The 17,129-nt window shown below is 30.4% G+C and overlaps 1 protein-coding gene across 2 annotated transcripts; it reads left to right on the top strand.

The window, feature by feature from the left end:
- Positions 1-358: 358 nt before the first annotated feature.
- LOC129918169 (uncharacterized) lies at positions 359-14,160 on the top strand. 2 transcript variants are annotated; one of them, XM_055998544.1, is made up of 8 exons: positions 359-1,028; positions 7,167-7,231; positions 7,303-7,753; positions 7,830-7,986; positions 9,795-9,997; positions 10,056-10,738; positions 13,349-13,725; positions 13,804-14,160. In XM_055998544.1, the coding sequence occupies exons 1-8, from the start codon at positions 873-875 to the stop codon at positions 13,905-13,907; spliced, it is 2,196 nt and encodes a 731-aa protein (XP_055854519.1). In that variant the 5' UTR covers positions 359-872; the 3' UTR covers positions 13,908-14,160. The 2 variants fall into 2 exon arrangements, with proteins under 2 accessions (XP_055854519.1, XP_055854518.1); XM_055998543.1 differs by having other exon boundaries at positions 13,349-13,737.
- Positions 14,161-17,129: the final 2,969 nt, after the last annotated feature.

Below are 17,129 nucleotides of genomic sequence, written 5' to 3'. Positions count from 1 at the left end.
TAATACAATAATTAAAAACGATTAAAATTTATTACTAATCAATTCATATTATGGTGGATTATGTAAATCCAGCATTAATTTATCAATTTTCTTCATTAGTTTTTAATAAATAACCATACAACAAACTAACCATAAACTTCCCATAATATTCTTCAACAGTACAAGTGCAAACTTCACCTTAATATAAAAATAAATTCCAATGAACCCACTTCACCATATGAAAAAAAAAACATGGCGCCCATATGAAAATTGACATTATTTCACACCAAAAAAATTCATTCCTATTCATCCACTCAAATGAACTAAACACTAGAGAAAAACAACAACTCTGTATACATTAGAAAATTCAAAAAAAAAAAAAAAATATGGTCGTGAATTTTTTCTTCAAAGTGAAATCCGTTCGTCATCGTACACGTTCGTAGTCCAATTTGAGAAAAAAACTCAAGAAAACTATCAAAAAAATCTCTAAAAACATAAACAATATTGATTTTATTGAAAAGCAATCATAATATCTATAAATTTTCGATCAAAAAATGAAAGAATAACTTTTTTTTCAATTTCAAGTTATGGAAAATTTCATTGAAATACAGGGTGGATGAAAAAATAATAAAAAAAAAAAATAGATAAAAAAAAGACAGCAAAAAAGGGAATGAGTGTGTAGAGAACACAAAGGAGGCACAAAAGAAAGAAAACGCGTAATTAAAAAAAAAATAAGCGAGAAGAGTGAAGAAAACAAAAAACAACAACACAGTGACGGAGTGACAAAGACAGACAACCAGCAAAAACCAGCTGAGAAAACAGTCTGACAGTCGTCGTCAATTCACTAGAAACTCTACTAAAAGCAATACAAAAATAATAATAATATTATAATAATGACAATCAAACCAGTTGGAAGCCAAAAGTCTGCCGATGGCGGAAAAAAAGACTCCCATGGTCATGTTCAGGTGGTCGGCGGAGGAGAGGCTCCAAATCAAAATGTCGTCCGCTCCACACATCGCAATGTCGTAATCGACAGCCATGCAGCTCAGGTAAGTTGTTGTTAGTGTGTGAATGTTTGTTGATTTGATTTGATTCTCTTTTTGTTCCTATTTACCAAGAGTAGAGAAGTGCAACGACAAGATAGGTTCTCTAGGAATAAGCGAATAGCAACAAAAGTTGCGATAGCATGTGCTATTTGTGTTGTCAATAGTTCAAAATGGGGTTGGGGGAGATTCATCTATCTTTTTTTTTTGGGGGTGGAAGAAGGTAGTTTTGTTTATTTTTGTTTTTGTATTACATACTTTTGTTTCAATTGAATCATCTCTCGTTGGTGGAGAATGTCACTCTAAGAATGAGGAGATTTGGTTTTGGGTGTGCGCGAACGAGGATTCCACACACGACACACAGGCTCTTCTTCCTAATGGAATTCAATTCGAATTGATATCAGTTCGGGTGTTGGATAGGAGGAAATATAGAATGGAAGCCATTTCGCGTTTAGGAAATGGCGTACATTCATATGTGCTCGTTGTCGTCGCTAAACTCTCACAGTTGGATGTTAATTGCAAATATAATATAAGAGAGAGAGTGCTCCACCATGGATGAATCGAAGTCGAAGTGGTGTGGTGCAATTTTGAAGTGAGGTCATCTTTTGTTTAATATTGAATAAGATGGAAACAATGATTGGGTTTAAAGGGAAAACTTTTAAAAAGTCAGGTGTTCTTTGGTTTGAATGTGGCGATGGCGATGGTAATAATTAGTTTTCCAAGAGGAAGTTAAAAATAAAAGGAAAGGCTTTCAGCATATCTTCTATGTTTTTTTTTTCTATGGATAGACTTTTCGGAGAGAAAATTTTAGAATGTCACCAGGTGTATTGCTAATTAAATTCTTGGCTCAACTTTCCTTTAGGGGCGCACGAATTTTAATACGCGAATATTATTAAAATTCGTATTAAATTTATCAGACTTCAAGTTATATGAGGCGTTCAGAACAATAATGGGTCAAGTCCATTTGAAATTTGTGCATTATTCTGAACTTTGAGAAGCATTTTCTCAGAAGCTAAAGAAACTTTTGAAATAAATGTATCACAGATCGATAGCTCTATATCTCCAAAATGTCTTTCTTTTATTTTATTTGACATACAACGAAACCCTTTATTTTTAAGACCTTAAAACATTCAACCTAAAGAGAAGTGGAATTGACCCATTATAATTCTGAACGACTCATATATGAATGAAAACGGAAGTAGGTACATTCACAATTGCGCTTTTAAGTAAGACGTCAGATTCTACTTCGAAGACTTTTATTATAAAAGTTTTTAATTTTGAAGGAGCCAAAAATCACCAAATTGAGAACTTAAGGAGCCAAATTTTGATAAATCGGAAATCAGAATTTGAAGGAGCCGGAGAAAACTTGAAGGAGCCGGTTTGGCTATAAATAGCCGGCCCTGGCAACACTGGTTAGGAAACGTGTATTTATATTTTTAGTTAATTTTTTAAAGTTCATTTTTTCATACAAAATGCATGCAAATGACGACGCGAAGAAAAAAAAAATTTTTTTTTAGTTTTTTTTACATACCCAAACTTGTCCCCACCTCAAATCCTATAGTGAGTCCAAGTAGGGGAGAGTGGGCACATTTTAACACTTTTTGCTTTCGCCACTGCTTGAACGAAATACATATGTTCGTTTTCTTGATCTGTAAAGTTTATTAACATTGAACTTCGATTTCAAAGAACATTTGGTTAGTTAAACAAATTATTTATATTAAATTTTGATGTTTTAAAAATATAGGCTCTTATGTTCAAAAGTGCCCCATGTATGGGGCAGTTTTGAACATGGAAGGGGCAGTTTTGAACAGCAGTATTAGTTTCGTTGTAATGAATAAATAATACTTAACTTTTTATTAGTTCTTTAATAAGAACATACAAAAACTCCAAATTGATTATTATATCATATTCCAACAAATAATAAAAACTCAGAAAAAATAACATGAAAATTTAAACTATAGTTATCAGTTTGTCACATTTATAAGTTCAAAAGAAAAACAAAAACAAAGAAAAATTCATTTAAAATATATCTTAGAAAAATGGTATTCATACCATTTATGCTTCTCAGAGTAAAATAGATTTATTTTGCGATCAACCTATATTTCTAGACATTAAATCCAAATGTTAACAAAGCGGATGTTCTTCATGTACCAGGAGCATTAATTGGTGTAGGTAGCTTGACTTTAATTTCTATAACGCTTAAGCAATATATAATCGAGTTCTCATCGAGAACAGTCTAGCAGAACTTGAAGAATTTAGGCATTTTTTTAAATCTTCAATTATGCTATACATTACATATTCCCATTTTTTCTTTAATTTTGCCCACAAATGCTAGTTTCATTATTTTTTTTATAAAAACATTACGATTTATTAAATAAAACACATTCGAGTGTCCCTAAAATGTCTGATACAAACTGCTCGGGGCGGTTTTGAACATGTTCAAAAGTGCCCCACCATACTTGTTCAAAACTGCCCCAACTGTGTCAACTACATAAAATGTTGAATAAATATTTAACATTAATATATTCATTCAAAAATTCACCGTCAATTAGTTTAAAATTCATTAACCATTAACAAAAATTGTATTGCGTTTTGAAATCACGTACCAATTTTTTATTTTAAACTCTTACAACTAAAAAACTGAAATAATGCAAAACCACTATTAAAATTTCCTTCCACCTATAAATCTGAAAGTCAGCCGAGATAACGATGGAAAGTCATTGACATTTATGGATATCGTGTTGACGGGTTCAAATATCGAAATACTTCTAAAAAAGATTGATATACTAAAATTGTATATGCAGTGTTGAAATGTGCCCCGTGTTCAAAACTGCCCCACTCTCCCCTACATTTTGAATGAAAAATTTAAATATTTATTTTTTAATCATATACTTAGGGGTGTTTCCTAACTTTAATATTTTAAAGGTATTTTATTGAGACCCTATGCTCACTGTAAAAAATAAAATCAGAACTCTAGGTGTGCGCCCTTAATGGAAAGTCGCCCCAAATTCTTATTACGTACCAAGTAAATAAATTCGATTGGGCCTCTAACTTTCGATTATAATTTGTGCGATTTCTATAATTGCACCTATCAGGTGCAGTTGATAAAACTATTAACTACTTTCGTCATGCTCATAGACACTTCAAAAAATAATTGATATTTAAGTGTCATTTTAAGTGCCTATGAGTTTGGTATTTCCTTTTAACTGACAAATAAAAAAATGTGTAAAAACATCTTATACATTTTTTAATATACAGCCATGGACAGAGAAATAGCACACTATTGAGAAAAATCATGCGAATCGAATTTTAGATATTAGGAATGCTTTTTTAAATTTCTTTTCTTTTGGTATATTGTCGAATTAAAGTGATAGAGATAAAAATATCTTAAAAGTACCGTTGTTTTCTATATTTATTTGCACTAGCAATATAATGCTTTTCCTGTCCCTTTCGCTAGTGGACGCAGAAATAGCACACATTTGTTTAACCGTTAAATTTTTCTTCCGCTTTCAAACGTTGTAAACGAAAATGCATTTATTTTATTGCTACTATTTAATTAACAAGTATTTTTGAAAAAAAAAAAAAAAAAAATAGGCAGAAAAAATAATTAAACTGCGAAAAAAGGGAGAATTACTTTCGATCTTCATAGTCAAGGGAAAAATCCTTCTCAATTAATAAATAAATAAAACTCTAAATTTATCGAATAAATGATGGATAAAGGCATTTATTTAGAAAGAGCAAATAGAAATTTAAACACATAAATTAAATTACGTTAACTTCTTTACCGCAAAACTTCCATATGAGTGGATAGAGCGATCACAAAGAAACGCAAATGTGGGCCTTTTAAGTCATCTCGCAAGATTTTTCCCGAAGTAAATATAGAATTTGGTGAAAAAAGTGTCAAGCTGACTTTTAAGAAGGGATACTTAATGATGCTGAGTTGTATAGACGGGTAAGCAAGAAAAATCCAATGATAAAAAAAAGACACTTCAAAGATCACCTTACATTAGCTAAAAAACATTTGAATAAAAACATTCAGTTTTGAATGAGAGTCTTTTAGAGTGATGAAATAAAGGTTAACCTCATTGGAACCGATGACAAAACATTTGTCCATCGCCCTAAATGTAAAAAGAACAAGCCAAAATATTATCTCAAGAAGATGAAACTAGGAGGATAGGATTTGATGGTCTGGAGCACATTTTCGTGGCATGGTGAGGACCCATTGGTTAGGTGGATTGCAGAATTAATAATAATAATAATAATTTTAACTACAAGATAGGCTTTCGGACCAAAAAATCGATGTTTGCACCTAGCCATCTCAAATTCACGATCTTAACCCCATAGAAAATTTATAAATTGATGTCAAGGTTAAGCTTGGGGAAACAAAATTCGAAAATTCAAACGATCTTTGGGCCAGAATCAAAGAAGCGTGGTATTATACTCCACAAAGTGGATACCAGACGTTAGTTGAAAGTTTACCAAAGAGGTGCCAAGGAACTTTGAAAAACCGTGGTCTACTTACAAGTTACTAACTTAGTAGTATTAAATGTATTGGAAATTGTATGAATTTTCGAAATGATTATTTTTATGATTTTCGCATTGTGTGCTATTTCCTTGTCCACAAGAAAAAAGGGTATTCTCTACAAATCATAATTTTCAAAAATTGAATTGAAATGAAATAATTTATAATTATTAATTTCATGAATCCCCATAAGCTAATGCATGCCCTGATATAATATTTAAGTTAAAAGGTCCCAAATAAATCCAATTTTTGTAAGAAAAATCAAAAGTGTGCTATTTCTTTGTCCATAGCTGTAAGTGTTGGCAGAGACGACCATTTAAATCACAGAAAAGACTGAGAACGAGAACAAAACTGTTTTTATTTCTATTTAAACAAAACATAGTTTAGTTAACTGCCCATAATCTCGTAAAGGCCCAAAAATTTTCGATTTTGATTTTTTTTTTGCATATTTGGAGTTAGGGCATTGTTTCTGATTTATCCTCATTTATTTTTTTATCCTAGGTCTTCAAATACGTCAGAAAATTCAAAATGTACTTTTGATTTTTTCATTTTTACATGCAAATTGCGATATTATATTTACTGTTTCCCTCTATAACTCAGAAGTAAGAAAAATGTAGTTAGGGCATTTACGAGGTTATGGGCAGTTAAGTCTGCAAGTGAAGTACCTAGTAAAACAAGGATCTAGAAGTTGAATCACCTAATATGACTTGTCATAATTGACAGCCACATTGCACTTTTTTGTATTATTAACATCCCGTAAATCAAAAAAAAAAAAAAAAAAAAAAACAGCGCAATGAGACTGTCAACAATAACAAATCATATTAGCTGATTTAGCCTAAATTTCTAATAATAGAAAAACTACAGTACTTATTATCTTCCTCAACATGTCTACAAAAACTCATCTCGTCATGGAAAACCCAGCCCAGTAATTTATGACGAAGAAGTTAATATTATTTAAGTTCCCGACATCACATCAGATACATATTTTAATAACTACAATTTATTATAATAGAGACGAATGTATAAAACTGTTCCGCATTCCAGTCGACTTTTTTCTCAATAGCAGGCATCACAACAAGCAATCACAAGAACTGGCACTTGAGGTCATACAAAACGCAAATACCATGGAAAATATTGTTGAGCACTACTTGGAAGTGTACTTGTTTTTTGTAAATAGTTTCCATCAGGTGCTAGGTATAGGAAATACCATTCAAAAATGTAAATTCCTTTGCATTTTAGTGTAATTTCGTTTTCATTATGGCAGCTGAATGTACAGAATGCGAAACAGAACAGAACATACACGAATATCTTAGATCCTCTCTCATAGTGTCAAACGAAGAAACATCGAAACTTGGCGAATAATTTATTCGGCATGGCTTAAACAATCCAATACATAAAATAGACTAAATTCGTTCCACAACATTTAATCCATGACATTTAATCCTATCAAATAGATTATTATACATATTTATATACACGTTGTCCCAAAACAAAATAACTTAAATCGATATCGTCGATAGCCCTTTTTGTCCTTATTTGCAAATTACTGCCAATAACACTTCCAGAATTGCAGTTGCATATTTCACGAATGTTAACCTTTTCTTTTATTTGAAAATTTGCAGAGCCCACAGCGTCGTGGAGATGTGTTTGAAGAGATTTCGCGTCATCGTCGTAGTCCCCACAAGAGGTAAGTTTTTCTTAAAAAATTTCAATGGGAACAATCTCGTTAAAAAACAAGATATTTTTACCCAATCACAGTAGTGGACGATCCAAACGTGAACACCACAAACGTGAGCGTGAGAAGATCACAACAACTGTACAAAAATGCATCAGTCCCCATCATCAGGCATGCGTTCCTGCTATCGGTAATAAAACCCCAACTGAACAACAGCAATCACCGCTAGCTTCAGCATCATGTCAAGCACAAGCTCCTGTTGATATATCAACTGCCAGTCTAATTAAAGCCGTCGAAGAAGCTTACTCCGGTTATAATAGCGGCGATGAACATCTTCGCAACAAAGAAGACATAATAACTCCTGATGAATGGAAACTACGTGATGAGCAATTTGACAAGTTAATGTCTGAGCAAGGATTCATTTTGCAAAATATTGAAGAAGATGGTGCTTGTTTGTTTCGAGCAATATCGCTGCAAATTTATGGAGATGAGGAAATGCACGATCAAATTCGTCAACAAACAATGGACTACCTTGTGAGTTCAAAATTAAATAATTTTGCTGGTTTTTGAGAAAGTTTAAGCTTTGTATGTTTGTTTTGTTTATTTTTAGTACAAGAATCGCGAGTACTATTCACAATTCCTTACCGAGGATGTCAACAGTTACATTAAACGCAAACGCAAAAAGGATTCCCATGGCAATCACATAGAAATCCAATTAATGTCGGAACTCTATAATCGACCAATTGAGTTGTATTGTTATAAATCAAGTAAGTTTGTCAAGACATTTAATGGGCCTTAAGTTAAAATGTATCTTTTGTTCATTATATCTTCAAATCTTCTAAATCCTTGTCATTTACCAAAAAATTATTCTTGTGTTACGTTATCCCATGTATCTTGTATTTTGTATTACCTTTTCTCAGATATATATAGTCCTGTATTTTTGACGATAATTTTTGGTGAAATCTCTCTTCCCATCTTGATAAAATCCTTCTATAGAACTAACTGGAATCCTTTTAATTTAGATCTTTCAATTCAAAACTGCATTGAGATAGATACTACTCAGACTGTTCAAAAAAATATTGAAATTCAAGTTTCTAACAAATTCCATTCGTATCGGAAATTTGTTACGATTCCCGAAAAAAACAATCACGAAGTCCGTTCGTAATGGCAAATTTCATACAAATCGTCATTACGTTCGGATTTTGTGATTGTTTTTTTTCGAGAATCGTAGAAAATTTCCGATACGAACAAAATTCTTAATAAGGCTGACTAGCTCTTTAAAGAGTGTCCCCTAGAATTGAAAACAATCTATTCCACTTTTTCTTTTATTGAGTTATTTAAATAAAAAAACCTTCCAATATCATTTCAACAATGAATGTCAATACAATAAATAGTTTATTCATGTCTTGGAATGTAAATCAAACTGGTAGACGTATAAAAATATCTCTGTCAAAATTTCACAGTTATTATAAATATGTAACTGAATTAATAACAATTATTTTCCTTTATGTGCTAATACAAAAATGTAAAAATACTACAAATGTGGAAGATTTCAGGCCTGTTTCACTTTTATCGAATTTTATTGAAAAAAAAAAAACGGATTATGTTACAGAAAATAACATCATCCCCTTCCCACAGTTCGACTTTCGAATGAGTTATTCCAGAGCGTGTTTTACTGTATATTAAAAATTAAATATTGAAAAATTTAAGAAATAAAGAATACACAGTTCCTTGCTCAATAAACTTTAAAAAAGCGTTCGACTCTGTGTGGCACAATGACTTATCAGCAAAGTTAATAAACCTCAATTTTCCAACTTGTTTATAAAAATTATTTCAAGCTTCTTAAGAACTACAATAAATTGAAGATATTCCAGGTGGTCCGGACCCTGGGGAGGAACATTGGGGGTCGAAACACCCCAAATCAATTTTAGCCTACTTCCAATTATCGTATCGAAATGAAACTTTGTACGTAAATTACATTATGTAGTTCGGATGACTACACAATATTTAGTTGTCCAAACCCTAGGGAGGGGCTTTGTCGGCTGATACAACCCAAGTCAAAATGAACCTACTTTCAATCATGATAAGACTAAAAAGTAAAAAATAAAATATTTAGTTTAAAAAACTAAAAATACGCTTTTATCACGCACTAAAAACTATAAAATAATTAAATTGACTTATTGGAAATGGTTCGATCAAAAAGCGTAGAGCGCATTTTTGGTGTGTGTACTTTTTTAATGTTTGAACAAAGTGCTCGACGCTTTTGATCGAACCATTTCCAATAAGTCAATTAAATTATTTTAATTTTTAGTTTTCATTATATTGACATTTTCGTTTGATAGTTTAACTGATGATTGAAAAATCATGACTAGAAGAAAATCGAATGTAAAACATTTAGGTGTTAATATTGAGCAAACACTAGTCTTATTAATTTATGTTGAATATTATACTAAAATATTAAACCAGACAAAATCTAAGTCGGTAATTTAATAAACTTTAAGAATTATTACAAAAAACACCTATTATTGATAATTGAGAATCAACAAAATTTATTCATTCAATCATTAATTTCCAGTGCCAATAAACATCTTTAATGCTGAGCAACAAAACAATGGATATCCTCCCTTGAGGCTTGCCTATCAGCGAGGATCTCATTACAATGCAATTATTGATCCTTTCAATGCAACAGTTGGTGTGGGATTGGGCTTAGCCGGATATAAGCCTGAGTTGCAAACAAAAGATGCAATGGTTCTTAGCGAACAACTTGAAATTGAACAGGTGATTTTGTTAGAAAAATGAGAGCTGGTTTTTAGTAATTTTATTTCTTTTATTCAAGACAATGTTTGAAGACAAATTAAAGACAACCGATTGGGAAGCCACAAATGAGGCAATCGAAGAGCAAATTGCTCGTGAATCCTATCTGCAATGGTGTCGAGAGAATATGCAACAGAAAGCCAACACCAGCGAATCTGAAACAACTAGCAGCAGCAGCAGCAGCAACTATGCCAGTGGCAGTGGTAATGCTGCTGCTGCTTCTACTGCAGCTACCACCACAGCTACAGTAACCTCAGCAGAAGCTGCAGTTGCATCGCCCTCAAAATACCACCAACATCAATTGAGAAGCTCCACATGCACTGTTACCAATGATAGTCTTAATTCTTCGACATCGTCAACCACCTCATCGGTGGGGTCAGTGCCGCCTGTACCAGCGCCATCGCCTACATCACCAGAAAACTCTACAGCAATTACACCAGCAGCATTGTCTGCTTTGAATGTTGGCAATTTGTCACCGAAATCATTGACTGCTTTTGCACAAAGTTTGCGAAAGGATTCGGAATTGTGTTTTGATAGTGATGACACTGATATGAGTAGTACCAGCTCGCATGATCATCCTTCGAGTGATAAAAGTTCTAATCGGGGTAAGAAATCAAAGAATCGTGGAGCCAATTCGAGACTTAGCAAGAGACGTCGACGTGAGATTGGTGGCAATGCTGGAAATGATGTAACTGAAGAGAAAGAGTAAGTTTTTCTTTTCTTAAAAAAAAAAAAAACTTTGAGTTCAGTGTGATTGACAATATGACAAGTTTAAATCTGTTCCAAAAATAAAAATTTTCCAAATAAAATAATAATAAACATAGATAATAGTGTCCATCACAAAACACTTGAAATATTCTTGCAATGTTGTTCTGATTACCGCTCACTAAATACTTAGAATCAATTGATTGGCAACATCTTTTTATTAGTACTTATTTAAAGCTAGCTTATACTATTTTTAGGAATACTGTAGATTTATACTATTTTAAACTTCGTTTCTATAAAAGAATTTAAAAATTCCAAGAGACCGGTTTGGTTTAATAAACTTCATAAAAAATGTTATATTATATCAGTTGCTTTTCGTGATCTATATCGTCAAATAATAATTAAAGAAATTTACATACAAACAATACATTATTTGCACTCTAGAATTTAACATAAAAATCAATTCAAAATATTTTTGATCATTTTTAAATACTAAACGAAAACCGTTTGGGATTTAATCGTACAAAAGGGTCTGTCTCATCTGAAAATGTAAATAAAATTTGCGATAATTTGGCCTCATTTTTTCAATCAAAATTTATAAATTCTTTTCATTTCTTTTAATGATATTGATGCTCTAAATCTGTTGATAATGTGCTAGCGACTTTATTCTTCCTTGAAAATAATTTTTCAGTAGAATCTGAAAATTTTCCAACGATTATTTTAAAGAACTGTAAATACAACCCTTCAGGCCCATTTTGCAAAATTTTTGATCTATCTTTAAGTCAAGGGATATTTTTAGACACGTGAAAGTCTTCCATCATTACTCTACTTCTTGGAAAATCGATTACAAGTTGACACAGTAAACACCGATTTTTCAAAGGCATTTGATCGTGTTCGACATAATATTCTTTTAAGAAAACTTGAATTGTTTGGATTTCATTCTGTGCTTCTTAAATTGTTTTAAAATTACTTAGTTCGGCGAAAACAATATGAGCTGTTGTATTTGAAAGTGTTTCGAGACATTTAAGACTTCAGGTGAAGCATTTTAGATTATTAACATGTTAAATATTAAAATGGAATCAAACTTATTAAAATTCTCATAGTTAACTGGTTTTCACACGCGCAAATGGACTTAATACCACTTTCATTAATAAAAAAAAATTATAAAAAATTAAAAAAAAAATCATCAATTCAAAAACATGGTTTTACTAATTGCATTTGTTATGTGTTAAAAAAAAATACACATTAAAAACAACTTATATTCGCAAATAACCAAGTTAATTACGAACTGATTTAATTATTTTGTTAGTAAAATAAAATTACAATTAGATTTCGTTAAAAAAAAATAAAATAATAATGCTGTTTTGGTTTTGTGATTAATAGGGATCGAATTTCTATAAGGCAACGAATTATGTATACAAATCAGGAGATTTCTTTTAAAATGGCATTCAATGGTAGTGCATATTTTTGTATATTTTACTATAAATGCATATTTTGCATTTATTTGCATATTTTGGCATATTTTTAAAATAAATGCATATTTTTTGTGCATATTTACCCAAAATTTGTCAAATATAACGAAATTACACTCTTGAAATTTTTGACCAAAAGTGACTGAACTTCAATTGGAACAAATTCTAAAACACAACCAATTACTATGCAAATTTGAGAAACAAACGTTGTCCAAACTCAAAAATTAACTCCAGCACAATCAAATAATTAAATAGTAAATTTTGGTCAATTTTATTTTTTTTAAAGCAAACCTCAATAAATAAAGTAAATGGTTTCGTTTATATAAATTTTCAGAAAAGTAACGTAAAATGTTTATATAAATATTGATATTTTATAAAATTATGCGGTCTTAAATGCATATTTTAAGTTTATATTTTCTATTTTTAAGGGAATATTTTTCGTTTTTAAGTGCATGAAAATCCTATCTCTTGTGATTATTAACATAATAAGACCATGGAAAAATACTCCTTAATTAAACATTCGCTCATTTTTTTAAAATTATTTTTATGCCACATAAAAATTGTTAATGTTTTTTTTATAATTTTTTTTTTTTCAATTCGATTCAGCATTATTCTAAAAAATCTTAAATCCTTTGTGCTTTGAATACAAACATAGCTTTGATTCTTTGCAGAAATGTGATAGTTAGAAAGGCCTACGAGTGATATTTGACTTTTCTTACTCGATGTTGGGCTTCATAATTCGAAATTAATAATTCGAATTAAAAATAAAAAAGAGTTGAAACAGTTTAGAAAAAAAATACCAAGTTTGCTTAACGTAAAATTTATAAAAACTAAGTTATGCCACGTAATGAGGCTAGGTGTATTCTTATAGACTTAAAAACTCTCGTTTTGAAAAGAAATTATGTCCTCAGCTCTAATAATGAATGTCCGATGGTATTTATCAATGTTCAAGATTTCGCACCAGCTCGTCGTAGCTTGCGCCCAAGCTACAGCGATTTTTGCATGTTCCACACCATAGTACAAGTAACGCTAGACAACATCCAATCACTAATGCTTGTATAAATTTCAATAAAATAAATAAATACAAATAAATTACGTTTACAATACTAAATAAAAACATTAATGTGTCTCCAAACAGTAATGATGAAAATGAAAAGCTAACAACACCTAAGCAACAAAAAGCCACCGCAACATTCTGTGATTCTGGTGAAACGAATAAACGCTCAAGGCCCACAACTCCAATAACATGCTCACTCTTCTTTACCGACAACACCAATAACCAACAACAAAAACCAGAAGATAAACCTTCTTCTGCATCCCCAACACCATCTTCCTCCTCTTCAACTTCTTCCTTCTCATCGCCTGGTACATCAAAACAAGTTCCAAATAATGATGCTGCCTTCTTTTCCACGTCATCATCTCCTCCTGCGCCTCTCACTCCACCAGCTACGTCAACAGAGAAACCAGTATCGACATTTTATCAATCCTTGTTGGAGTCATCCTATATTGCTGATGGTATGTCCAATGGTACTAGTTTACAATATTTTGATTGTATTTAATATTTTTTTGTAATAACTGTTTTATTTTATATAGGTTTTGCACAGCTTTCTGAAAGTGAAATGCTTCAGCAGGCAATTCAGCTCTCTACACAAGAATATTTAGAAGATCAGAAGAGAAAAGGAGGTTTTCTATTTTAAGTTTTTTTTTTTAGATCTTAGTTTAACTAAAAATATAAAAAAAAAGAAAAGAAAACTATAAATATTTTTTGAAACATTCTATTTTCTACAAAACACACAAAATCTTTAACCAACACACAAAAAAAATCCAGACACATTGAAATAATATGAACCCTTCTCACTATGTATATCTCTGTAGAATATAAAAAATTAATAAACTACAAATTTGCAATGTAAATTGAGCTTACAAATTGAATTAAAGAAAAAAAAATAATAAAAACAGGAAGTCGATAAGTCTATATATTAAATATCAAAGTATTAACCATTTAAGTGGAATTTATTATTACAAAATAAAACTTAAAAAATATTACACATAAATGTTAAGGCCTAAATTTTCAGATACACACAAATTTATTAAAGAGGCCCATTCCCTTTTAACTGCTGCAACCATTTGGTGCTGTCTAATAACAATTCGCTTTATTTTTTACTTTGGTTAACATACATTTCCTTCTTTCTTTTTGTCCCTTTATTTCTTATTCTGAATAAGGAAAAAAAAAAATCTTAGTTACTTGTTATGCCCTTTTTATTATTAGTCTACTATTTTTGTTTATTTTATGTTATGATTTTATCTCCCGTTAATTAATAAATAATTATTATAATTCAATCATTTTTCTATATTTGCAATATTATAATTTTTTTTTCTATTATTGTTAACATATTTTTGTTCTAAAACAAAAAAACTAACACACACCGTTTAGTTTTATGGTGAATTTATTATTATAGTTAATAGTTATTAAAAATATATATAAAATAAAAATAAAAAAAAAAATATTAAAATAGAAATGCAGGAAATAGAATGAAAAAACAAAAAAAAAAAGAAATACCTATGTATGTAATTAATATAATTATTATTATTAAATTTAATCAATATATATTATTATTATTATAAAAAATTCATTTAGGCCAAGCGTTATTTTTAAATGCAAATGAAGGCTTTTAATGAAATAACAAACAAAAACAGAAAAAAAGAAAAATAATGTATTTTAACGAAATATTACTTCTTATTGTATTTTTTTTTTTGCTGAAGAAATAAATTTAATTGAAAAACATTAAGAAAGGTTATTTTATTTGATAAAAGGGGGAAAAACCTACTCCACCAACGCATCGATTGATATGTAAAAAAGTCAACTACAACTCAATGTTGAGGTTTGCAAGCAGAACTTTTGTCTGCAAGTAGAAACCAGCTGGTTCAAGAAATGGCTGATTTCGTCCAAAAGTATATGGATTGGTTTGAGGATTCCAATTTTATATTAGCATGTTTAGCAAGTAGCAATTGAAATGACAATTATGAAGGAACTGAGCCGGGAATTATAAGAATGGAAGGACAAAAAAGTTTTAATGGCTGTTGTATACCTACACTCTAAATGGAGCAAGCTTTTATGATCATCTCGACCCAAGAATTCCCCGAGAAATTCTATATGTCGCCCAAGGGGCGCACTAAAGGGAACTAGGTTCAAAGTACTTGTATGTGCCAAAATTCGGATTCCCAAAAAGTGCGCCTATTTTTCATGGAAAATTTCATACAAATCGTCACTTTCGGATTTTGTGATTGTTAACTGCGATATAGGTACTATAATATCAGCTTACCTATGCATTCATAAAAAAAAAAAGTTGAGATAACAATCAGGCATGACATTGCGATGATAGAGAATGCCAAAAGAGTGTGTCATATACCGATTTTAGTTAAGTTGAAATTTCTCAAAAACGGCTCCGAAGCTACTAATTTGATTTCAACGATTTTTTTTAGTAAAAAAGCATTTATATAATTCCAATATAAGCCAAAAATAAAAATAAAAAAAAAAAATATATATAAAAAAATCAAATTTTCGAAAACCGGACATTGAATTTTTTTGAAATTTTGGTTTTAGATGTTGATTAGTTATTTCTACAAAATGGCATACCAATTTTAGTTTAAAACTTTTTCCAAAAAAATTATTTATAAGAAATTTTTTTTTTAAAGCATCTTAATAAAACAAATGAAATTGCATACTTTTTTTTGGAGGGATGTTGTTTTAATCATTTTAAAAATGATTTTTATGTGTTTTTATATACCCAGACCCAGTCTTAATTTTTGTTTTTATTTTTGTATTGTGTGTGAATCTCTACACTCTGTTAACGATATTTTTTGTTTTTTCGTTCGATCTTTTTCGTTTACAATTTTGCTATCGACTCAAATCAACTTCATAACTCACAATAGCAAATATATTTGTCGAAACAGATACACAATACCAAAACTGATATTTATCGATTCGATTGACTTTTATCGCATCGAAAGTTGAACGACTCTCGCAATAAGAGTTTCTTTAAACTAATTTGGTTAAATCAAAGGTTTTCAATGGAAAATGCTTGATTGATCCAAAATAGGTGCTGTAGCTCCTCGATTGTACAAGAATAAAATAGAAAAGCAAAATAATTTAAAACATAAATATGTTCATACAGAATTTTTTATTCAGATACAGAACTAAGGTCAAAATTTTGGAATACAGAATAATGACCCGTTCCTCACTAAAAGTCGAATTTTACGAAAATGGGTTTCCAAGTCTACAACTGACATAATATATTCAAATTTGTTTTAAATTTGCATTCCGCTTAAATGCAGATTTTCAAAAGTGATGCGCAATTCCTTAATGTTTTCTAAACATGTCTTATATTTCTTACCATTTAAATTTAATTTAAAAATGCTTATTTTACATTCTCTTTATAGAATTTTAGAGACAAATCGATGACAAACAAGTTCTTTATAACATGTTTCCTCTTTTTATCCTTTTAATTATAATAATGAATTCTTAATGGATACCTGCGATTGTAATATTATATCTTTAGTTCTTAAAATTATCCATAAAAAAAGTAAAAACGAAACAATTCATCTAAAAGGGAGCTATCTCTTCTTTTTTATAACAAAAACAAACCACCAAAGAAATAAAATCACTTAATGTCAACGACTTCTATTGTCATGGTAAAACTTTTTAACGATATCTTTTTTATCACTATTGGATATATACCAGACAAGAGACAAGGTCGAGGAAACCACAAAATTTCAACAGATGTTTAAACAAAACTCATTTGTAGAGAATGTTTTACCTACCCAAATAACCTTTAAAACTTAAAGTTGATAAAGGACTACGTTTATTGTTTCTTTAAATGGTTTCAAGGAGCAAAAAATCTTTCTGATTAAAAAAAAAA

The sequence above is a fragment of the Episyrphus balteatus genome, chromosome 4, assembly GCF_945859705.1.
Source record: "Episyrphus balteatus chromosome 4, idEpiBalt1.1, whole genome shotgun sequence".
Taxonomy (NCBI): Eukaryota; Metazoa; Arthropoda; class Insecta; order Diptera; family Syrphidae; genus Episyrphus; species Episyrphus balteatus.
The sequence above is the reverse complement of the archived record's forward strand: the minus strand, read 5'-3'. Positions and strand labels throughout refer to the sequence as shown.

Coding starts and splice junctions, on each gene's coding strand:
- LOC129918169 (XM_055998543.1), top strand. CDS start 873: ATGACAATCAAACCAGTTGGAAGCCAAAAGTCTGCCGATGGCGGAAAA. Junction 1,029..7,166: donor TCGACAGCCATGCAGCTCAG/GTAAGTTGTTGT, acceptor GAAAATTTGCAG/AGCCCACAGCGTCGTGGAGA. Junction 7,754..7,829: donor AACAAACAATGGACTACCTT/GTGAGTTCAAAA, acceptor GTTTATTTTTAG/TACAAGAATCGCGAGTACTA.